The sequence below is a fragment of the Notolepis coatsorum genome (genome assembly GCF_963971535.1).
Source record: "Notolepis coatsorum genome assembly, chromosome: 4".
Lineage (NCBI taxonomy): Eukaryota > Metazoa > Chordata > Actinopteri > Aulopiformes > Paralepididae > Notolepis > Notolepis coatsorum.
Genome location: NC_140168.1, coordinates 141176963 through 141194814, shown reverse-complemented (window position 1 = coordinate 141194814; position 17852 = coordinate 141176963). Strand labels below are relative to the sequence as shown.

Sequence of the window (17852 nt, the reverse complement as noted above, 5' to 3'; positions counted from 1 at the left end):
TGAACTTGTTGAAACATGCAGATGCCCTGCTTTTACACATTGTACATTAAATGTACATACTTGTACTTCCTACAACCCATTTCTGTGTAGTGCTGCCGTTGACGACTACACCGTTTCCCCCTCAGGTGTATAATAAACCTCTCTAACTCTAAATGGCAGAGAGAGACGATAAAACATTATTCTATTTCCGCCGTTGCTCTGTGCCTGCGGTGTTGCAGTGGTGCCAGTAAGAGAATTTACAGAACAGTTTTGGTCCAGCAGTGGTTCAGTTAAAAAAGAGATCATCTCGCCCTCTACTTGATTGTACGTTTTTTTTTTCTTTTTTTCTTTTTGCATCCTTGGAATGTAAATATTTTGGAACAGAACAAAGGTGGTACTGGAAGTAGGGGAATAATGCGGGTAGAACTCCTCTGTCTATTGTGGCAGCCAGACATCCACAGTCGAGCAGACTTTCAATGCCGACGTGGATGGAATTTGTCTGAGGCAAGATGTTACTGCGTGAGAGATTAGTGGGTGGGTGGTGGATGAAAGCCTTGAGAGGAGGAGAGGATACTCTGATGATACTCTGAGGAGGAATGGAGAGGAGGAGTCTAGGGCTGTACCGAATGCTTCGAAGCTTCGATCATAATGTTGACATTCGAATTCTAAAAAAAGATTGATATTTTTTCCCCCTCCTTTTTCCTCCGATCCCAATGTTAGTCGTTATGCCAATTCCCAATCCCCTTCCTGGTCGCTGCGCACTTACCCCCCACAGTCGGTCTGGGAGAGTGGAGGCTACCACGTGTTTCCTCCGACACGTCCAGCCAATCAACCGCTTCTTTTCACCTGGCAGCGCGGATTCTCATCGAGAGGGCGTAGCGTGTGGAAGGATCACACTATCCCACTTAGATCCTATCCGTGCTTAGCAGGCGCCCCGACCGAACTGTAGGAGTCGCTGTTTACAACGACCCGGACCCACCCCGCCAGCTTCTCCCACCCTCTAATACTGCCAATTGTATTAGTGTGAACGGCCAGCCAAGCTGGTGACAACCCCGGAGCTGTGAGCTGGATTCGAACAGGCGAATCCAGCCGCTCCGGGGTTGGTGACTAACGCAATCTCTGTTATGCCACCTGACCGCCCTGACATTCGAATTCTAAATCAACATCAGAATTTTTTATTTTTTTTTATTTTTTTTTAAACTTTGACCATTCCGCTGGTTCTTTTTGCGTTTATCGCTTTTTCTCTGGTCAAGAATGACCGACAGAAACAGGTTGAATGGGGGTACAGATGGGGGGAAGACACTCTGAGAAAGTTACGGCTTTGTCCGGGAATCGAACTTGCTACCCCAGATCCGTGACGAGCACGGTTGTCCCCGGCGCCGAAATAGCGCTCGAGGTACGCGGTGAGCTACTGGAGCTCCCCCAGAATTTTTTATTTTTAATTAAAAAAAATCTTATTTTTTTTCTTCTGTCTATTCAATCTGTTTAAACCAATGGGGGTTTTCTTCACAGTTGCAGTTAACACTATGGTCGCCAAAAACGCCGTACCACGTCATTCCCCGCCATGCTCATTCTGCCAAAGACGCCGTACCACGTCTTTGATATCAATATTTCAAAAATCTGTGATCGGAATCATATTTCTCCCCCGGAGACTTGAGATCTACTGTTGATCCCCTCTCAACTCTCCAACGGTTCAAGAGCGCCATCTGGTGGCCGATCGGCGGATCGCCCAGAGCGGAAACAGGAAATGGAAGCTGGTGCTCATTCCAATTCGGTCCGATCACTCGCTAATAGTCCCAGGACTCGAGCTAGACACAACGGATAGCAATCCGTTACCAATAACTCGATAAACATGATTCGGACGTATATACTATTATACAACCTGGAAATGGATCGCATATTTCGCATCCCATAATAGGAATATTTCTGCTCCACGCTCATCGCCCAACGCTATGAGGAAGCTACGGTAAGATTCAGCGTTATTTTTTAACATGTTCGATACTAACTGCTCTAATGATCATATCACCCACACTAGATGAATCATCTAACGTTGGCCACGGAATTATAAACGACCCCCCCCCCCCCCCATCCGGTCAACATCAGATGATCAGTAGTAAACGTTGCTACACCCTGAACAATAGATACTTGATGTTGAATGGGCCATAGTAATGTCAATTTAGCAATACAATTTAAAAAGTTATAGCCCTGCAAAGAAGGGGAACTTCTCCATAGACAAATAGAGCTGGCGTGGGATGGTTTATTCTGAATTTAAGCCTGGCGACCAAAGTGTTAAAGATTAGGCTACACTAATATTATAATTTATATAATATATTATATATATATATATATATATATATATATATATATATATATATATATATATAATATAAGACGTCACCATCACTTTCATACCAACCGTGCCCTTATTGGATTATTTATGTTGACGAAACTGATAAAGAAAGTTGATTTAATAAAAGAAGACTCATTTAATCAGATTAATCACTTTATTCAAATTGAGGATTTAGTTTGAAAAAAAAGCGTGTTTAATTTATTTTTATTTTAAATTTTTTTTTTTATAGACATTCGAAGCTTCGTTTGAATACTTCAATAGAAGCTTCGAATGTTAAATGACATTCGGTACAGCCTTAGAGGAGTCATTGGGGTCAGCAGGAGTCTTTTCACCCACTGTTACCCCTCGTCAACCAAGGAAACTATTAACAGAAGGAAGGGTCGTCACGTCAGAATACCAGCGTTCTATAACAAGGAAACTATAAAAGGAAGGCTCGTCGCGTCATAATACCAGCGTTCTATAACAAGGAAACTATAAAAGAAGGAAGGCTCGTCGCGTCATAATACCAGCGTTCTATAACAAGGAAACTATAAAAGAAGGAAGGCTCGTCGCGTCATAATACCAGCGTTCTATAACAAGGAAACTATTAACAGAAGGAAGGCTCGTCGCGTCAGAATACCAGCGTTCTATAACAAGGAAACTATAAAAGAAGGAAGGGTCATCACATCAGAATACCAGCTTTCTATAACGAGGAAACTATAAAAGTCTGTTTGGTGCCAGTTCTATCGAAGCCTGTATTGAAATTCAAAATATATCTGAGGAAATATACATGAACCAATATAGCAAACGTTAGCTAGTTAACAAAGAAACAAATTGCAGATGATTCTGACATCCGAGGTAATAACCCGTTTTAAATGACTGGTCATAAGCGAAGAGACTGCTGATCCCAACGTTTCCACACTTGGCACCAATGTGCGTTCACACGCTACACAGTGACGTGATGACCCTTCCTTCTTATATATATATATATATATATATATATTAATTTGACCGACTCAAAGCACTTTTTACAATGTAGGGTGGAAATGACCTCCTTCACCACCACCACCACTGTGTAGCACCCAACCAATGGCTGCCATACACTGGCACCAGGTACACTACTACAATGGCTGAACAGCTCATGCGACGGGGATTGATATCAGCCAATTAAGGGGGGGGGGGGGGGGGGGGGGTTGATTAGGTCACCTTGATGTCAGAGACCTTATTGTGAATTTGGCCAGGAATGTCGGGGGAACCCCCTACTCTTTGCTATAAGCGCACTGGGTTCTTTAGCGACCGAATTCAGTCGGGACCTCAGTTTAACATCTCATCCAAAGGACGGGACATCGTTATCGGATCAGTCGTCTCTTATTATCATATTAAAACATTGGTAATGGGGTATTGGCCACAATCAGTGTCTCTAATTAAGTTGATTAAGTTGGCTGAAATGTCTTCTTGGCTCACAAAGGCACACATCGTGAAATATGAGGAAGAGAGGGAAGCCTGTTTACAAGCTTACGACCGCACGTTTCCCTGCTGACGTAACTGCGTTGAAGAGGTCGGTTTAGACTCGATCCCCATAAATACTAGTATACTACCCTTCAGCTAAAGCAGATGCACACTTTTGGGGGGTGACGGTGGCTCAGGAGGTAGAGCGGTCATCTGGTAATCGGGAAGGTTCCCCGGTGCGATTCCCGCTCCTCCCCGGGCAGCGTGTTTGAAAGTGTCACTTAACCCCTAATTGCTCCCGATGAGCAGATTGTGGCACCTTTTATGGTTGGTGTATCAATGTGAGTGAATATGAAGAACAAAATTGTAAAGCGCTTTGGATAAAAGCTGCTATATAAAATGCACCATTTAGCACTTTTGGTTTAGCTCTACCGGTCGGCGTCGGCGCCGGCGCTGCCTCCTCGTGCCGGTGAACACAGCCGGTGGTTCACAGCCGGGTCAGTGGTGCAGGAAGCTATTAGTCCCTGCTAGCATGAATGACACCTGCTAACACTGACCTTGTCACCTTTTGCCGACCCTTGACCTTGTAGGTTCAGCAGCTCCACGGAGCAGAGCACGGCCTCCAGGCTTCTCAAACGCCACCGCAGACGCAGGAAACAGCGCCCCCTACGCCTGGAGAGAGTAAGCACCCGCCCCTAATAGATCACCGTTTATTTTTTGCTTTTATTTTTTTTTTACCAGTGTTTATGTTTTTCATCCCCTCATTTTTTATTCAACAACTTTTTTGGTTTGTAGTCTTTTTGTTTTATTTTTGCACATGCTGGATTATCCATCTTAAAGATGCTGTTAGTGGTATTTATGTGTTAAATAGCTCTACATTCCCACAGCCATCACTGATATTAGAGTGTTTGGTCAGTAACTGGGGTTTCACAGTCCCTCCGCTCTGTAGTAAATCTTGTTCCCGCTTCATCCAAATCAGGAGAGAGAGCCCTATATATTTTCACTGACTGAAAATATATACTGCAGATTATTTAACTTGTTTCAATCACATATTTGCTCAAAACTAGTTTTATTTTTGACCATTTATGCCGTGTGGAGTTTTCTCTCCTGATTGGATAAAGTGGGAACAGGATACCAGGACATTTATTTTCTGTTTACTGCAGAGTGGAGGGACTGGGAGACCCACGTTACTGACCAGACACTCAATATCAGTGATGACTGTTTACTGCAGAGTGGAGGGACTGGGAGACCCATGTTACTGACCAGACACTCTATATCAGTGATGGCTGTTTACTGCAGAGTGGAGGGACTGGGAGACCCATGTTACTGACCAGACACTCTATATCAGTGATGGCTGTTTACTGCAGAGTGGAGGGACTGGGAGACCCATGTTACTGACCAGACACTCTATATCAGTGATGGATGTTTACTGCAGAGTGGAGGGACTGGGAGACCCACGTTACTGACCAGACACTCTATATCAGTGATGACTGTTTACTGCATAGTGAAGGGACTGGGAGACCCATGTTACTGACCAGACACTATATCAGTGATGGCTGTTTACTGCAGAGTGGAGGGACTGGGAGACCCATGTTACTGACCAGACACTCTATATCAGTGATGGCTGTTTACTGCAGAGCAGAGGGACTGGGAGACCCATGTTACTGACCAGACACTCTATATCAGTGATGGCTGTTTACTGCAGAGCAGAGGGACTGGGAGACCCACGTTACTGACAGACACACTATATATCAGTGATGACTGTTTACTGCAGAGTGGAGGGACTGGGAGACCCACGTTACTGACCAGACACTCTATATCAGTGATGGCTGTTTACTGCAGAGTCGAGGGACTGGGAGACCCACGTTACTGACCAGACACTCTATATCAGTGATGACTGTTTACTGCAGAGTGAAGGGACTGGGAGACTCATGTTACTGACCAGACACTACATATCTACATATTTTAACATGTAGACTTGTGTTGAGAGGCTGTTGTAGTAAATAGACCTGAGGGAGTCATTCTGTTGTTGTGTGTTTCATCCCAGGCCTCCTCCTTCAGTAGTGTGACTGATTCCACAATGTCCCTCAATATCATCACCGTCACACTCAACATGGGTCAGTACTCTCCTAATGGCTTCTCCTTCTGTCTCTTTCCTTCTATTTTTAGTTTTATTCCTTTTTTTATGTTTTTATTTGGGAAATGATCCTCTTGATGATCCTAGTGGAAACTGTTTTTAAAATCACTGCACTTCAGTCTATCGGGGAAACGGGGGGGATTTCCCAAATCGGGATTGGCAGGTTCGACAGATCATTTAAAAAAAGATGTAACTATATAATTCATGTTTGGGATTGGAAACGATTCAGTCATGCATATTATTGCTACAGGGCTTTCCCCTGGGATTTTCCAACATGATGGTGCTGAGTCACAACTTGGGGGTGGGTCCTGCGCAAAAATAAAAATGTCTGTAATTTCCTGCAACTTAAAAACATTTAAGTACCGTGTATAAGGTTGCACAATAGTTTTAACGCTGAACACGAAAACAAACACACACACGCATGCACACGCACACAGTGGAACAGAGGACAGAGCAATCACGTATTAGACAATAAAGCGTCTGTTTCTAAGCTGGCCACAAGCTTTCACTGCAAAAAAATAAATAACTTTGTTTAGTTTAGGGAATTTTTGGAACAAAACTTGGCTAATTGTTCCTTGATGAACAAAATATCAGAAGTTATTCAATGACATTTCCAGAAAGTAATCCAGCTAACTGCATATTCCTGCTTCATGACCCCCCCCTTCCCTTCAGCTGATACATCCGAGTTAATTCTTCCCCCCTCATCTCTTCCCTGACGCAGAGAAGTATAACTTCCTGGGCATCAGCATCGTGGGCCAGAGCAACGAGAGGGGAGACGGGGGCATCTACATCGGCTCCATCATGAAGGGAGGGGCCGTGGCCGCGGACGGCCGCATCGAGCCGGGGGACATGCTGCTGCAGGTTAGTCTAATCCTGGATGGAATGGAATACCACCCATGGCTACGGTTTTGCTGTCACATCACGTTCGCTGTGAAACCGCGGGGCTGATTCATAGAGGGCGACTGGGGCTACGCTGACTTTTGGAGGCATTCGTTAGGTTATTGTGGGAGTGCAGGAATGATGAGACGCGTAGGCATTCGTCAAGTTCAATCCTTTTGCTTCCAACATAAAGTATTAATACGATGGAAGTTGCAATACACAGCTAACAATGTAAACACCACCAGCAACTAGTTTCCCCAGAATCCTCTGTTTCTGCACTTTGAACCCGTAGTCATAAAGGAGCCTTACGATAATTTTGGAACCCAAATTAGTGTTTTTTTTATTCAAGTATTGCTAATGGATCTGAGCAGGAATCTGGGTGTAAGCTCACCCATTTAATGGGCCAACAAAGTCTGCACTTTGGGGGCGTGTCTAAATTGGGTGGCCACCTTTTTAACACTGGATATGAGTGCATTTGTTGTTCAGCACTATATACAAGTACATTTGTTGTTCAGCTATATGAGCATATTTGTTGTTCAGCAATGGATATGGGTACATTTGTTGTTCAGCACTATATATGAGTAAATTTGTTGTTCAGCTATATGAGCATATTTGTTGTTCAGCACTGGATATGGGTACATTTGTTGTTCAGCACTGGATATGAGTGCATTTGTTGTTCAGCACTAGATATGAGTACATTTGTCGTTCAGCACTAGATATGAGTACATTTGTCATTCAGCACTAGATATGGGTGCATTTGTCGTTCAGCACTAGATATGAGTACATTTGTTGTTCAGCACTAGATATGGGTGCATTTGTTGTTCAGCACTAGATATGGGTGCATTTGTTGTTCAGCACTAGATATGGGTGCATTTGTCGTTCAGCACTAGATATGAGTACATTTGTTGTTCAGCACTAGATATGAGTGCATTTGTTGTTCAGCACAGCACAACACTTGCTACATTGTTCCTTCACTGTGTTTATTTGCTCCAGTCATCAAATGAAAGCCTTGTGCAACTGTGTACCGTGTGGATCATTCATTCTAAACGTAAATAATACCATATAGTTGTTGCCCGTCCTTAACCCTTTCACTGCCACACTACAGAAGGTTAACACTGTGACAATACACAGAAGGTTAACCCTTTCACTGCCACACAACAGCAGGTTAACCCTTTCACTGCCACACTACAGAAGGTTAACCCTTTACTATCACCCGTCGGTAGTGTGATAGTAAAGGGTTAACCTTCTGTAGTGTGGCAGTGTGATAGTAAAGGGTTAACCTTCTGTAGTGTGGCAGTGAAAGGGTTAAGTCGCTGTCTTTTGAGTTTGAAGCGGCTGAAACTGCGTTTAATAAAATCCTATCCTCCCGAGTGTCTGAGATGGAACTCGTCGCTGGCTCGTCGAACCTGTGTTTTTAATACTCTGACTCCCGCCCTGCAGGTGAACGACATCAACTTTGAGAACATGAGTAACGACGACGCCGTGCGGGTGCTGAGGGAGATCGTCCACAAGCCGGGGTGAGTGGCCGGCCACAGGGCTACATTCAGCACTTCTGACTTCACATTATAGGAGAAAGAAAATAGGTTTCTTTAAAGGGGACATGCATTGCTATTCCTAGCACTATTTGGGCAACTTTACACAATTCATGTGAGTCTATTGAACACATCTGTAAGCTTTTATTCAAAAAAATTCATTGTTTTATATTTCTAATCAAGTACTCAAAAGCCAAATTTTTCTCACTTTGGATTTCAGGCTGTGTTGGCCTGGCTCCGCCCATAAGCACTTTGAGTGACAGTCATCCACACAGTCTGCGACTGGCACAGAGAGAGATAGAGACTGAGGGGGATACTAATTAATTTTGCCGCGGGGGGGCATAATCCCACGGGACAATGTATTGGTAACTTGTTTCAAATGACAATATATACCCCTGTGATTATTATTGTACGGATCGGAATACGGGCGTGGGCGTGGGAGCATGCGCAAAGATATTACAGTGATATGCTGGTGCTCGACTGCGAGGGAGAGAGAGATGGAGAGAGAGGGACACACGGAGGCACGGAGCACTGTGTAAACGCTGCATGTGTGAGAGAAGACGGGTCCCTCTCTCTCTATCTCTCTCTCTCGCTCGTCCCTGCTCGCAGTCAAAACCCGTTTGAGGAAGTGTCGGGTTACACTATGTGCTCTCTGTCTCGCTCTGTTTGAGGAAGTGTCGGGTTTCAATATGCGCTACAACCACAGAGCCAATCAGATCACAATCATAGTGTCGGGTTTCACTATGCGCTACAACCACAGAGCCAATCGGATCACAATCAGCTCCCAGTTACGTCACTGAGCGAGTCAAATCAGAATTACCTAATTAACTGGAGGAGGAAATTGTCTCGACTGAATGAGAGCAATCCGCCAATATGGTATTTAGAGACACAGACCCATTGATACTAACCCCTATTACTATAAAACAATGCTAGACACTGAAAAAAGCCATTTATAATGCATGTCCCTTTTAAAGTCTCAAGAATATCGGTATGTTTTTAAATTAGCCCGGTGAAAATGTAAACCCATGATAAGAATACAAGTATTTTTCGATGAGTTTCGACACCTGAATAGGAAGTTTTACATTTACATTGTTATTTAGCTGAACACTTTTATCCAAAGCGATTTACAAGTTCTGTACAACAAGTCAGCAGGAAGGGTACAACTCGTTCAGCTGAGTAACAATGTTCATCAGTGTTGAAACTTGGGTGCTACAGTCTTGAGTGCATAGTAGTAGAGACATATTCGCATAGTGGGTAGTAATATAGGCAATTGGATTATTTGGTAGCAAACTAAAGCAAAGTGCATCATAGTAAAAGACGGTATGAGGTATTTTTCTTTAATGAGACTTGTAATAACTTGGAGATGTGTGCGTGTGCATACAGAGCTTTGTTGGCTGTAACGATTCTATTGATCGTGTGTGTGTTTCTCAGTCCCATTATCCTGACGGTGGCTAAATGCTGGGACCCCTCTCCTCAGGGCTACTTCACTCTGCCCCGCAGTGAGTATCTGACCCTGCTGTTTGCTTTTTTACAAAGTTCTTGTTCTGTTCTCATAGTGTTCTCGTGCATAGATCTAATTTTCTACCCAATATGTCATGAACGCAGATCATTGGCCCACGGTTGTCATCTTAAAGGTGCTGTAAGTGGTATTTCCTTTGTTAATATAATAGCTCTACGTTCCGACAGACATCACTGTCGGACAGAGTGTCTGGTCAGTAACATGGGTCTCCCAGTCCCTCCACTCTGCAGTACAAATAAAATGCATTTCCTGTTCCCACTTTATCCAATCAGGAGAGAGTACACGGTAGAAATGGTCTGACAAAAATAAGAAATAAAAACAAATGTGCTTGAAACGAGTCAAATAATCTGCCGGCAAATTAGGCAATATTTCTTAAAATAAGTAAGAATATCTAGGATTCTCTCTCCTGATTTGAATAAAGTGGGAAGGGATTCCAGAAAATGTATTTTGTATTTACTGCAGAGCGGAGGGACTGGAAGACCCATGTTACTAATACTGACCAAACACTCTTAGTCTATATTATATTAGATTAGATTCAAATGTATTGTCATTATACAGCACAAGTACAACGAAAAGAAGTTTGGCATCCAACCAGAGTGCAAATGTACCGTCGGAATGTAGAGCTATTTAACACTTATTTAACCAAAGAAATACCACTTACAGCAAATTTTTTAACGATGATCGCCTGTCATTTTGAATAAGATCGCCTACCGAGATGTTTGCGATGTAGTGGAATACCGTGAATACAGAGTGGTGCCATGGATGCGTGTGTGTGTTCTTTCAACCCCCACCTCTCTCCGTCTTGTGTGTGGGTGTGTGTCTAGACGAGCCGATCCGGCCTATAGACCCTGCAGCGTGGGTCAGCCACTCGGTGGCGCTGACGGGGGCCTACCCTCCCTACCCCGGGAGCTCCTCGCTCAGCACCATCACCTCCTCCTCCTCCGTGACCGAGACCGAGCGTGAGCACCGCCTCCTTCTCCCATCCCCCACTCTCACTATTTGCTGTTGCTCTCGACACTTTCCGCTGTTATTTTCTTTTTGCCTTTCTATCGTTTCCTTCCATCCCCCAAATTAGTAGTTAATAATTATTAATACTAATAATTAGGGATGTTCGATATTGGCATTTCTACCTATACCGATATTGTCCAACTCTTAATTTCCGATACTGATATCAACCGATACCGATATATGCAGGGTCGGAATAATTTCAGGTAATTAACATTACATATCTCTTGTTGTGGAATTAACACAACATTATGCATACTTTTGACAATAAATAAAACCAGAATTTGTTCTTACTTGCTTGCCTGGGTAAATAAAGGTTAAATAAATGTAAAAAAAAAAGAAAATGAACCGATACCGATAATTTCCGATATCACATTTTAATGCCAATATCGGCCAATAATATTGGTAGGCCGATAATATCGGACATCCCTACTAATAATAATTTATTTGATTAACACTTTGATCGCCGGGGTTAAATTCATAATTTACCATCCCTCGCCAGCCCTATTTAACATGGAGAAGTTCCCCTTCTTTGCAGGGCTATAACTTTTTAAATTGTATTGCTAAATTGACATTACTATGGCCCATTCAAAGTCCTATATCTATTGTTCAGGGTGTAGCAACGTTATACTTTTTCATTCACATATTCATACTAAAATACGGTCTAAAGTATAAGTATGTTTTTATCGTTTTATGCAGCTTTCTCCAGAACTTGATTTATAGCCCTAAATGCATTATATTGATGATCAAATACAGTTTGGTAAGAATCTGTGCGAGATAAAAAATTTCAACTGGACGTGCTTCTAGGAGTTACTACGTATGATCTGATGTTGACCGGATGGGGGGGGGGGGTCGTTTATAATTCCGTGGGCAACGTTATATCATTCATCTAGTGTGGGTGATATGATCATTAGAGCAGTTGGTATCGAAGACATTAAAAAATAACGCTGAAACTCACCGTAGCTTCCTCTCGCCGTTGGGAGATGAGCGTGGAACAGAAATTTTTCTATTATGGGATGTCGAAATATCCGATCCATTTCCAGGTTGTATAATAGTATATACGTCCAAATCATGTTGTTTATCGAGTTATTGGTAACCGATCGACATCCATTGTGTCAAGATGGAGTCCTGCTAATGATAGCGAGTGCCCGGACGAAATATGGGTGAGCACCACTTCATCCGCATCACTTCCTGTTTGGGCGAGCGGCCGATCGGCCACCAGATGGCGCTCTTGAACCGTTGGAGAATTGAGAGGGGCTCACCAGTACATATAATGTCTCCGGGGGAGAAATATGATTTCGATCACAGATCTTTGAAATATTGATATCAAAGACGCTGTCCAGCGTCTTCGGCAGAATAAGAATGGCGGGGAAAGGCGCTGAACAGCGTCTTCGGCGATTAAAGTGTTAATATAGCGCCTTTCAGGAAACCCAAGGTGCTTGTGTGTCGTTATGCCAATTCCCTTCCTGGTCGTTGCGAGCCTTGCCCTACTGTCGGGTCTGCGGAGGGTGTAGAACGAAAGGTTATGTAGATAACCTAGTTATATTAGTATTGGCTGAGCGTCCCGCTCTGCGCCTTACGAGATACTCTGTGATACATATTGTATCTCCCACGAATAAAAAAACACATGCACCCCACCTGTATGGGGCCCCGCCCCTAATGGTGGCCACCACCCATATAACCATGACTCTGGTCATGAAACACCCTTCCTCGCCAAAAATCCGTCCCAGGAAAAGATCCCTCAAGAGGGAACTCAGGGCGCGCAGAGCGGGACGCTCAGCCAATACTAATATAACTAGGTTATCTACATAACCTTTCGTTATATTTCGTATCTGCATCGCGTCCCGCTCTGAGCCTTACGAGATAATGGGGAAGAGCGGGCGCGAGACCCGACAGATGTACCCCCTGAGGACCCGTAAGCCCACATCAAGGGGTGCGGGGAGCCCTGTCACCCCATCCTTCCTAATGAAGGGGGGGCGCAGTCAACTCCACCTGAATGCGAACAAGAGAGAGCTAGAACCCCTTGAACACACCGTACAGGCGGAACCACGTGTGACCCAACACACTGTGGCCCATACCCACACACTCCTGCTACCCGACCAAAGGACGGGAAGCAGGAAAGGCCACAGACCCCAGAACCGCCTGGGAGACAGAACCCCCGGTCATGTCCATGAGGTAAAACCTTACAAAGGAGCCCGGGGAGGACCATGAAGCTGCAGCACAGATGGCCTCCACCGAGGCCCCACCCAGGAGAGCGGCAGAGGCAGCCACCCCACGAGTGGAGTGCGCCCTGACGCCCCCAGGGGGATCCTGCCCAGCCAGCGTGTAGCAGAGGGCAACACCCTCGCACAACCAATGGGACAGGCGCTGCTCCGACAGTGCCTTACCAGCACGAGCCCCACCGTAACAGACAAAAAGCTGGTCGGTAACCCTGAAATCCTGAGTACGGCTGAGGTAAATCCCCAAGCACGGACTGGACATGACAGGTGAAGGCCCGCATCTAACTCACTAGTGTGAGGAGGAGGACGAAACGCCTGAACCACAATATCCCGGGAGCGGAAGGAACTCCGGATATTCTTAGGCACGAAAGCAGGATCAGGTCGCAGAGTGACACCGCAATCGGTCCGAAAAGACAGGCACTCTGGACGTACCGAGAGAGCACAGAGCTCACCTACGCGTTTAGCGGAAGTGACAGCCAGAAGGAACGCGGTCCTGAAGGACAGCTGTCCCAACGGCGCCCGCTCGAGCGGCTCAAACGGGGCCAAGGACAACCGACCGAGGACCAATTGAAGATCCCAAGTCGGAGCCAAGGAGCGTTGCACCGGCTTAACGCGTCGAGCGCCAAGCAGGAAACGCTTCACAAGAGGGTGGCTGAACAAGACATCCCCTCAAACCCCTCATGATAGGAGGATATAGCTGCTGCATATACCCTCACCGTCGAAGCCGACAGTCTATCAAGGAGAGACTGGAGGTAACTAAGGACAGCATCCAGGGGGCAGGAGACTGAGTCCCGGCCCCCCACCTTACACCACACTTGGAACATACGTCATCTGCCCGCGTAAGCGCAACAGTGGAGGGAGCATGCGCATTCCAGATGGTAACACCATCAGGATCAAGAACCTGCGCCCCTCAACGTACCCGTCCCAACAACTGACCTAACAGATGTATGGGGAAGAATCCCTGGCGGCACGGCATCGGTCCCAGACCCGCCTGGCCATGTCCAGACGCAATCCTCACCCGTCAGGATGAGGGCCGCCCCGCGACAGTACACCTGCACCCACATTCTCCCTGCCGGGGATGTGGGGAGCCCTCAGGCCGCGCAGATGGAGGACGCCCATAGCCAGCCGCCCACCGCCTGGTGCAGACAGGGGGAGCGTACTCCTCCCTGTCTGTCGATACACGACACTGACGTCGTAACGTCCGTCCTGATCAACACCATTTGTGGACCAGAAGGACCGCTTTCAACACCAACACATTGAACGTAGCGCAGACCGGGCAGCATGGTTTGCCAGCTGCCCCCTACTGCGTTGGCCCGACGCATCACCAGCGAGGGAGGCGTCGGTGAAAACGCGACGTGAGACAGCGCCGTAACCGTCCTAGGACGGAACCTCCCGAGCGTGTTGACAACACGCTCTGAAATGGATGCCCATAGCCCTCCAACCGTTGACTGGGAAGAGGAATACTCTACATCCAGTCTACAGCAACCCCAGGCTGGTAGAGACCTGCCTGGTATGAGACCTGACGATCCACCTTGACCGCGAAGGACCAGAACGTCATCAGGGCAGAACACTCCGTAACCCCGGACGACGCAAAGGCCCCAGTGCGGCCTCCACGCACTTGGTGAAGATGCGGGGAGCCAGAGAAAACCGAACGGCAGCCTCTGGTACTCATACGCTAACCCTGCAAAGGAAGCGTTGGTAAGCCCTAGGATGGAAGATCGGCGATGCGCATACGCATCCTACAGGTCTATGGAGGAGAACCAGACCCCCACCTGACAGTGTTCAACAGGTAGGAGACGATCCAAAAAATGCTGAACCTTCCCATGGGACAGGTCCAGCCTGGGTCTTACACCCCTCCCTCCCGACTTCTCGGGCTGAGAACACCGGGAGGAGAACGCCACGACGATGGCTTGCTTCGTCCACAGAGATTGGATCTCGTCGACCAGAGCTGTCCCTGCTGGAGACCCCGACAACAGGGTCTGTACCAAACCTGAAAACGGGTGGGGTTGTGTAAACACAAGTCCCCGCCTCACCGTTCTCTCCATCTACCTCGACATATGGTACTGCCGTAGTCATATGTGACGACATTCCCAATGCACCCGCCGTCACGTGGCGCAGGTCCGCCAGGAACTGTAGATAGTTGGCCCGGTCCCCCCGCTGTGCGTAGACAACCCCGGAACCGTGCGAGGAGCGTGTTCCGTGTCGGAACACCTGACCCTGACACACCCACGAGGCAATCGCACCCAAGGGGGAACCCCGACAGAAAGGGCCGATCTGATACGGGGGGCTTCCGATGAAAAAAAAAAACCCACTGAACACCCCTCCAGAACATGCTGAAGGAGTTGTTCTGCAGCCGGACATGCAAGGTGTAAGGCCCCCATGGGTTCCTACACACCGTAGCCCTGCAGTGATATTACTACCACCCCAAACCATGTGAGCTGCGACCACTTGCCAATATTTCAGGAGTGGGAGGCACCAACATGATACCTGGCCTGGCGAAGGCGAGGCCGGGGAAGCCCGCACTGTGTGCCTCAAAAGGTTTCGAGCCCCCCTGCTGACAACACTTAAGTTGACAGACGTAACACCAGGCTCAACCAACACAGTTCAAGGTGTGGGAGCCGCTTTAACAGCACAACATTCTCACGGACAGACCCAGGCTCAGCCATCAACTGGGTGTCAGCCCCTGTCCCCATGAGAAGCGAAAAGTGGGGCCGCCCGCGCATCAACGAAGGCACGCGGCCCGCAGCCAAAGGAAACAATCAGAGCCCACTTCTCCCGCTGGTGTTGGGGAAGGGAGTGATCGGAGAGCGGGCTGCTCGCGGCAGGACGGTGACGGCTTGTTTGTTCAAGCCGAACCCATCCTACATGGCCGATCCCTCGGCCGCCAAGGCTGTCGGCCTTGTGGACACCTGTCGAATCAACGCCCAGGATACCTAAAAATCGCCGCTGACGAGGCCGTGCTCTCTCTTCTTCTGGCTGCGCGGTGTGAGGCGGTGTAGGGCCTAGGACAATACCGCCCGCGCTCCAGCAGAAGACCAAAATCCCCTGCGGAGAGGGGAACCCTGAGCGGTTATAGCTTGCGGCTGGGTCAAAGCTAATAACGTCAACAACCTCGCGCGATGTGTCGACGTCGGCTGGCCCTCAAGGCCCCTCCACCAGACACCATTTCTTTAATAGAAAAAACACCAATTCGAACACAGTTCTAATCGTTGCCAATTCCATACCGTGGCGGTACAAGCCTTAACAGCCCACCAGCCACTCGCCAGGCCGACCCACCCATGGTGTCGGCCGGGCGGGGCATTGTTTCAATATATCAAAAACAAAGGACTGACGTTAACATGGAGCACCAGTGGTGATTGCAAACAGCACCCTCCACTGTGGTGTGCACCATGAAAGGGTTAAATGAATAAAAGAGCTAAACCACAAAAACTGTAGAATGAGCAAACCCATACACACAAAGTTTAAGGGGAGACGGACCAGACCCGTCTTCATTCAAAATATTCACAACAGAACACCAGCCCTAGTTTAGCCCATTTACCAAAAAAGGTAAACAAAGCCCCCCCCCCGCACTACTCCCCCAGTATACCGATTGACCGTCAGTATGAATGGTTTGAGAGGAGAGAAAGCTGTAGCAAGACAGACCTTCTCATAGCAGAGTGACAAAACGAAACAATAGCCCCCTACACAGGGCCGCCCCAGGAGATGGGGGGCCTCGCGTCTAAAAACGCACAGGGCCTCACATTTCTCCCAGGCGGCCCTGCCCTTATACTACTGCAGCCTAACGCCAGGCAATGTGGAACCCAAGACAACAATTGCCTGTGCACAGACACGCAACATGTTTATCATGTCGGCTGGACCCATAGCCCCACTACCCGACGCCAACCCAGATGGGAACACCGTTCAACAAACCCCGCCGGAACACAAGGTAAAATACCTGGCTAGGAACCTAGCCACGACCTACCCCGTTGTCAACCCATTTACCCGAAAAAGGTAAATAGAACTCAAAAACCCCACAACAGCTACCGACTGACCTTCATTGATGAACCGGGCAAGAGGCGGGAGAGTGACAACATCTCACGGCGGAGACATTAAAACAGCATAACAATTAGCAGTAGTAATAGCATGCGGCAGTAGCGATAGCATGTAGCATAGCTTCAGATGTTTTAGCAGCACGCCCAAGACAGCTTGGAAACCGTTCCCTGCAGAGAACGTTAACCAAACCATCCTGCCCCCGGCGCCAACACACAACATGGTTGTGTTAACAAAACAAACCAGCATTACTAGCACTAATACCCATGCCTGAAGACACAGGGCCTACCTGAGTACAAGCTGGCCCGACAGCCAGCCTTGTACAGCTGAACCTCGATGTGCAGTCATCAAACGAGGAACATCAACACAGGCCCGTCGTGTCGCCGAAAACATGCATCGAAGATGCCAGGGGCCAGCAACCTCCGGTAAGCTTCCAACATTATTAATCTTCCTTAATCTTTTCATTCCGCTAGACTCGTATGGTGCACGCATCCAATACGCTGGGACGAAAACAGAGGAAGGGTGTTTCATGACCAGAGTCATGGTTATATGGGTGGTGGCCACCATTAGGGGCGGGGCCCCATACAGGTGGGGTGCATGTGTTTTTTATTCGTGGGAGATACAATATGTATCGCAGAGTATCTCGTAAGGCGCAGAGCGGGACGCGATGCAGATACGAAATATAACTACCACACGCCTTCTCCGATACATGTGGAGTCAGCCAGCTGCTTTTTTTCACCTGACAGCGAGGACTCTCACTGGGGAACGTAACGCG

General features: G+C 47.3%; 1 protein-coding gene across 2 annotated transcripts in view; it reads left to right on the top strand.

The window, feature by feature from the left end:
- dvl2 (dishevelled segment polarity protein 2) overlaps positions 1 to 17852 on the top strand; it is a 135804-nt gene that overhangs the window by 95060 nt on the left and 22892 nt on the right. Inside the window, exons 6-11 of one of the 2 annotated variants that reach the window (XM_084312303.1) lie at positions 4348 to 4438; positions 5805 to 5874; positions 6616 to 6755; positions 8214 to 8290; positions 9737 to 9804; positions 10649 to 10783. In XM_084312303.1, coding sequence (XP_084168429.1) covers positions 4348 to 4438; positions 5805 to 5874; positions 6616 to 6755; positions 8214 to 8290; positions 9737 to 9804; positions 10649 to 10783 — 581 coding nt within the window. Of the gene's footprint in view, positions 1 to 4347; positions 4439 to 5804; positions 5875 to 6615; positions 6756 to 8213; positions 8291 to 9736; positions 9808 to 10639; positions 10784 to 17852 lie in introns of both variants that reach the window. The other variant, XM_084312302.1, reaches the window with a different exon arrangement.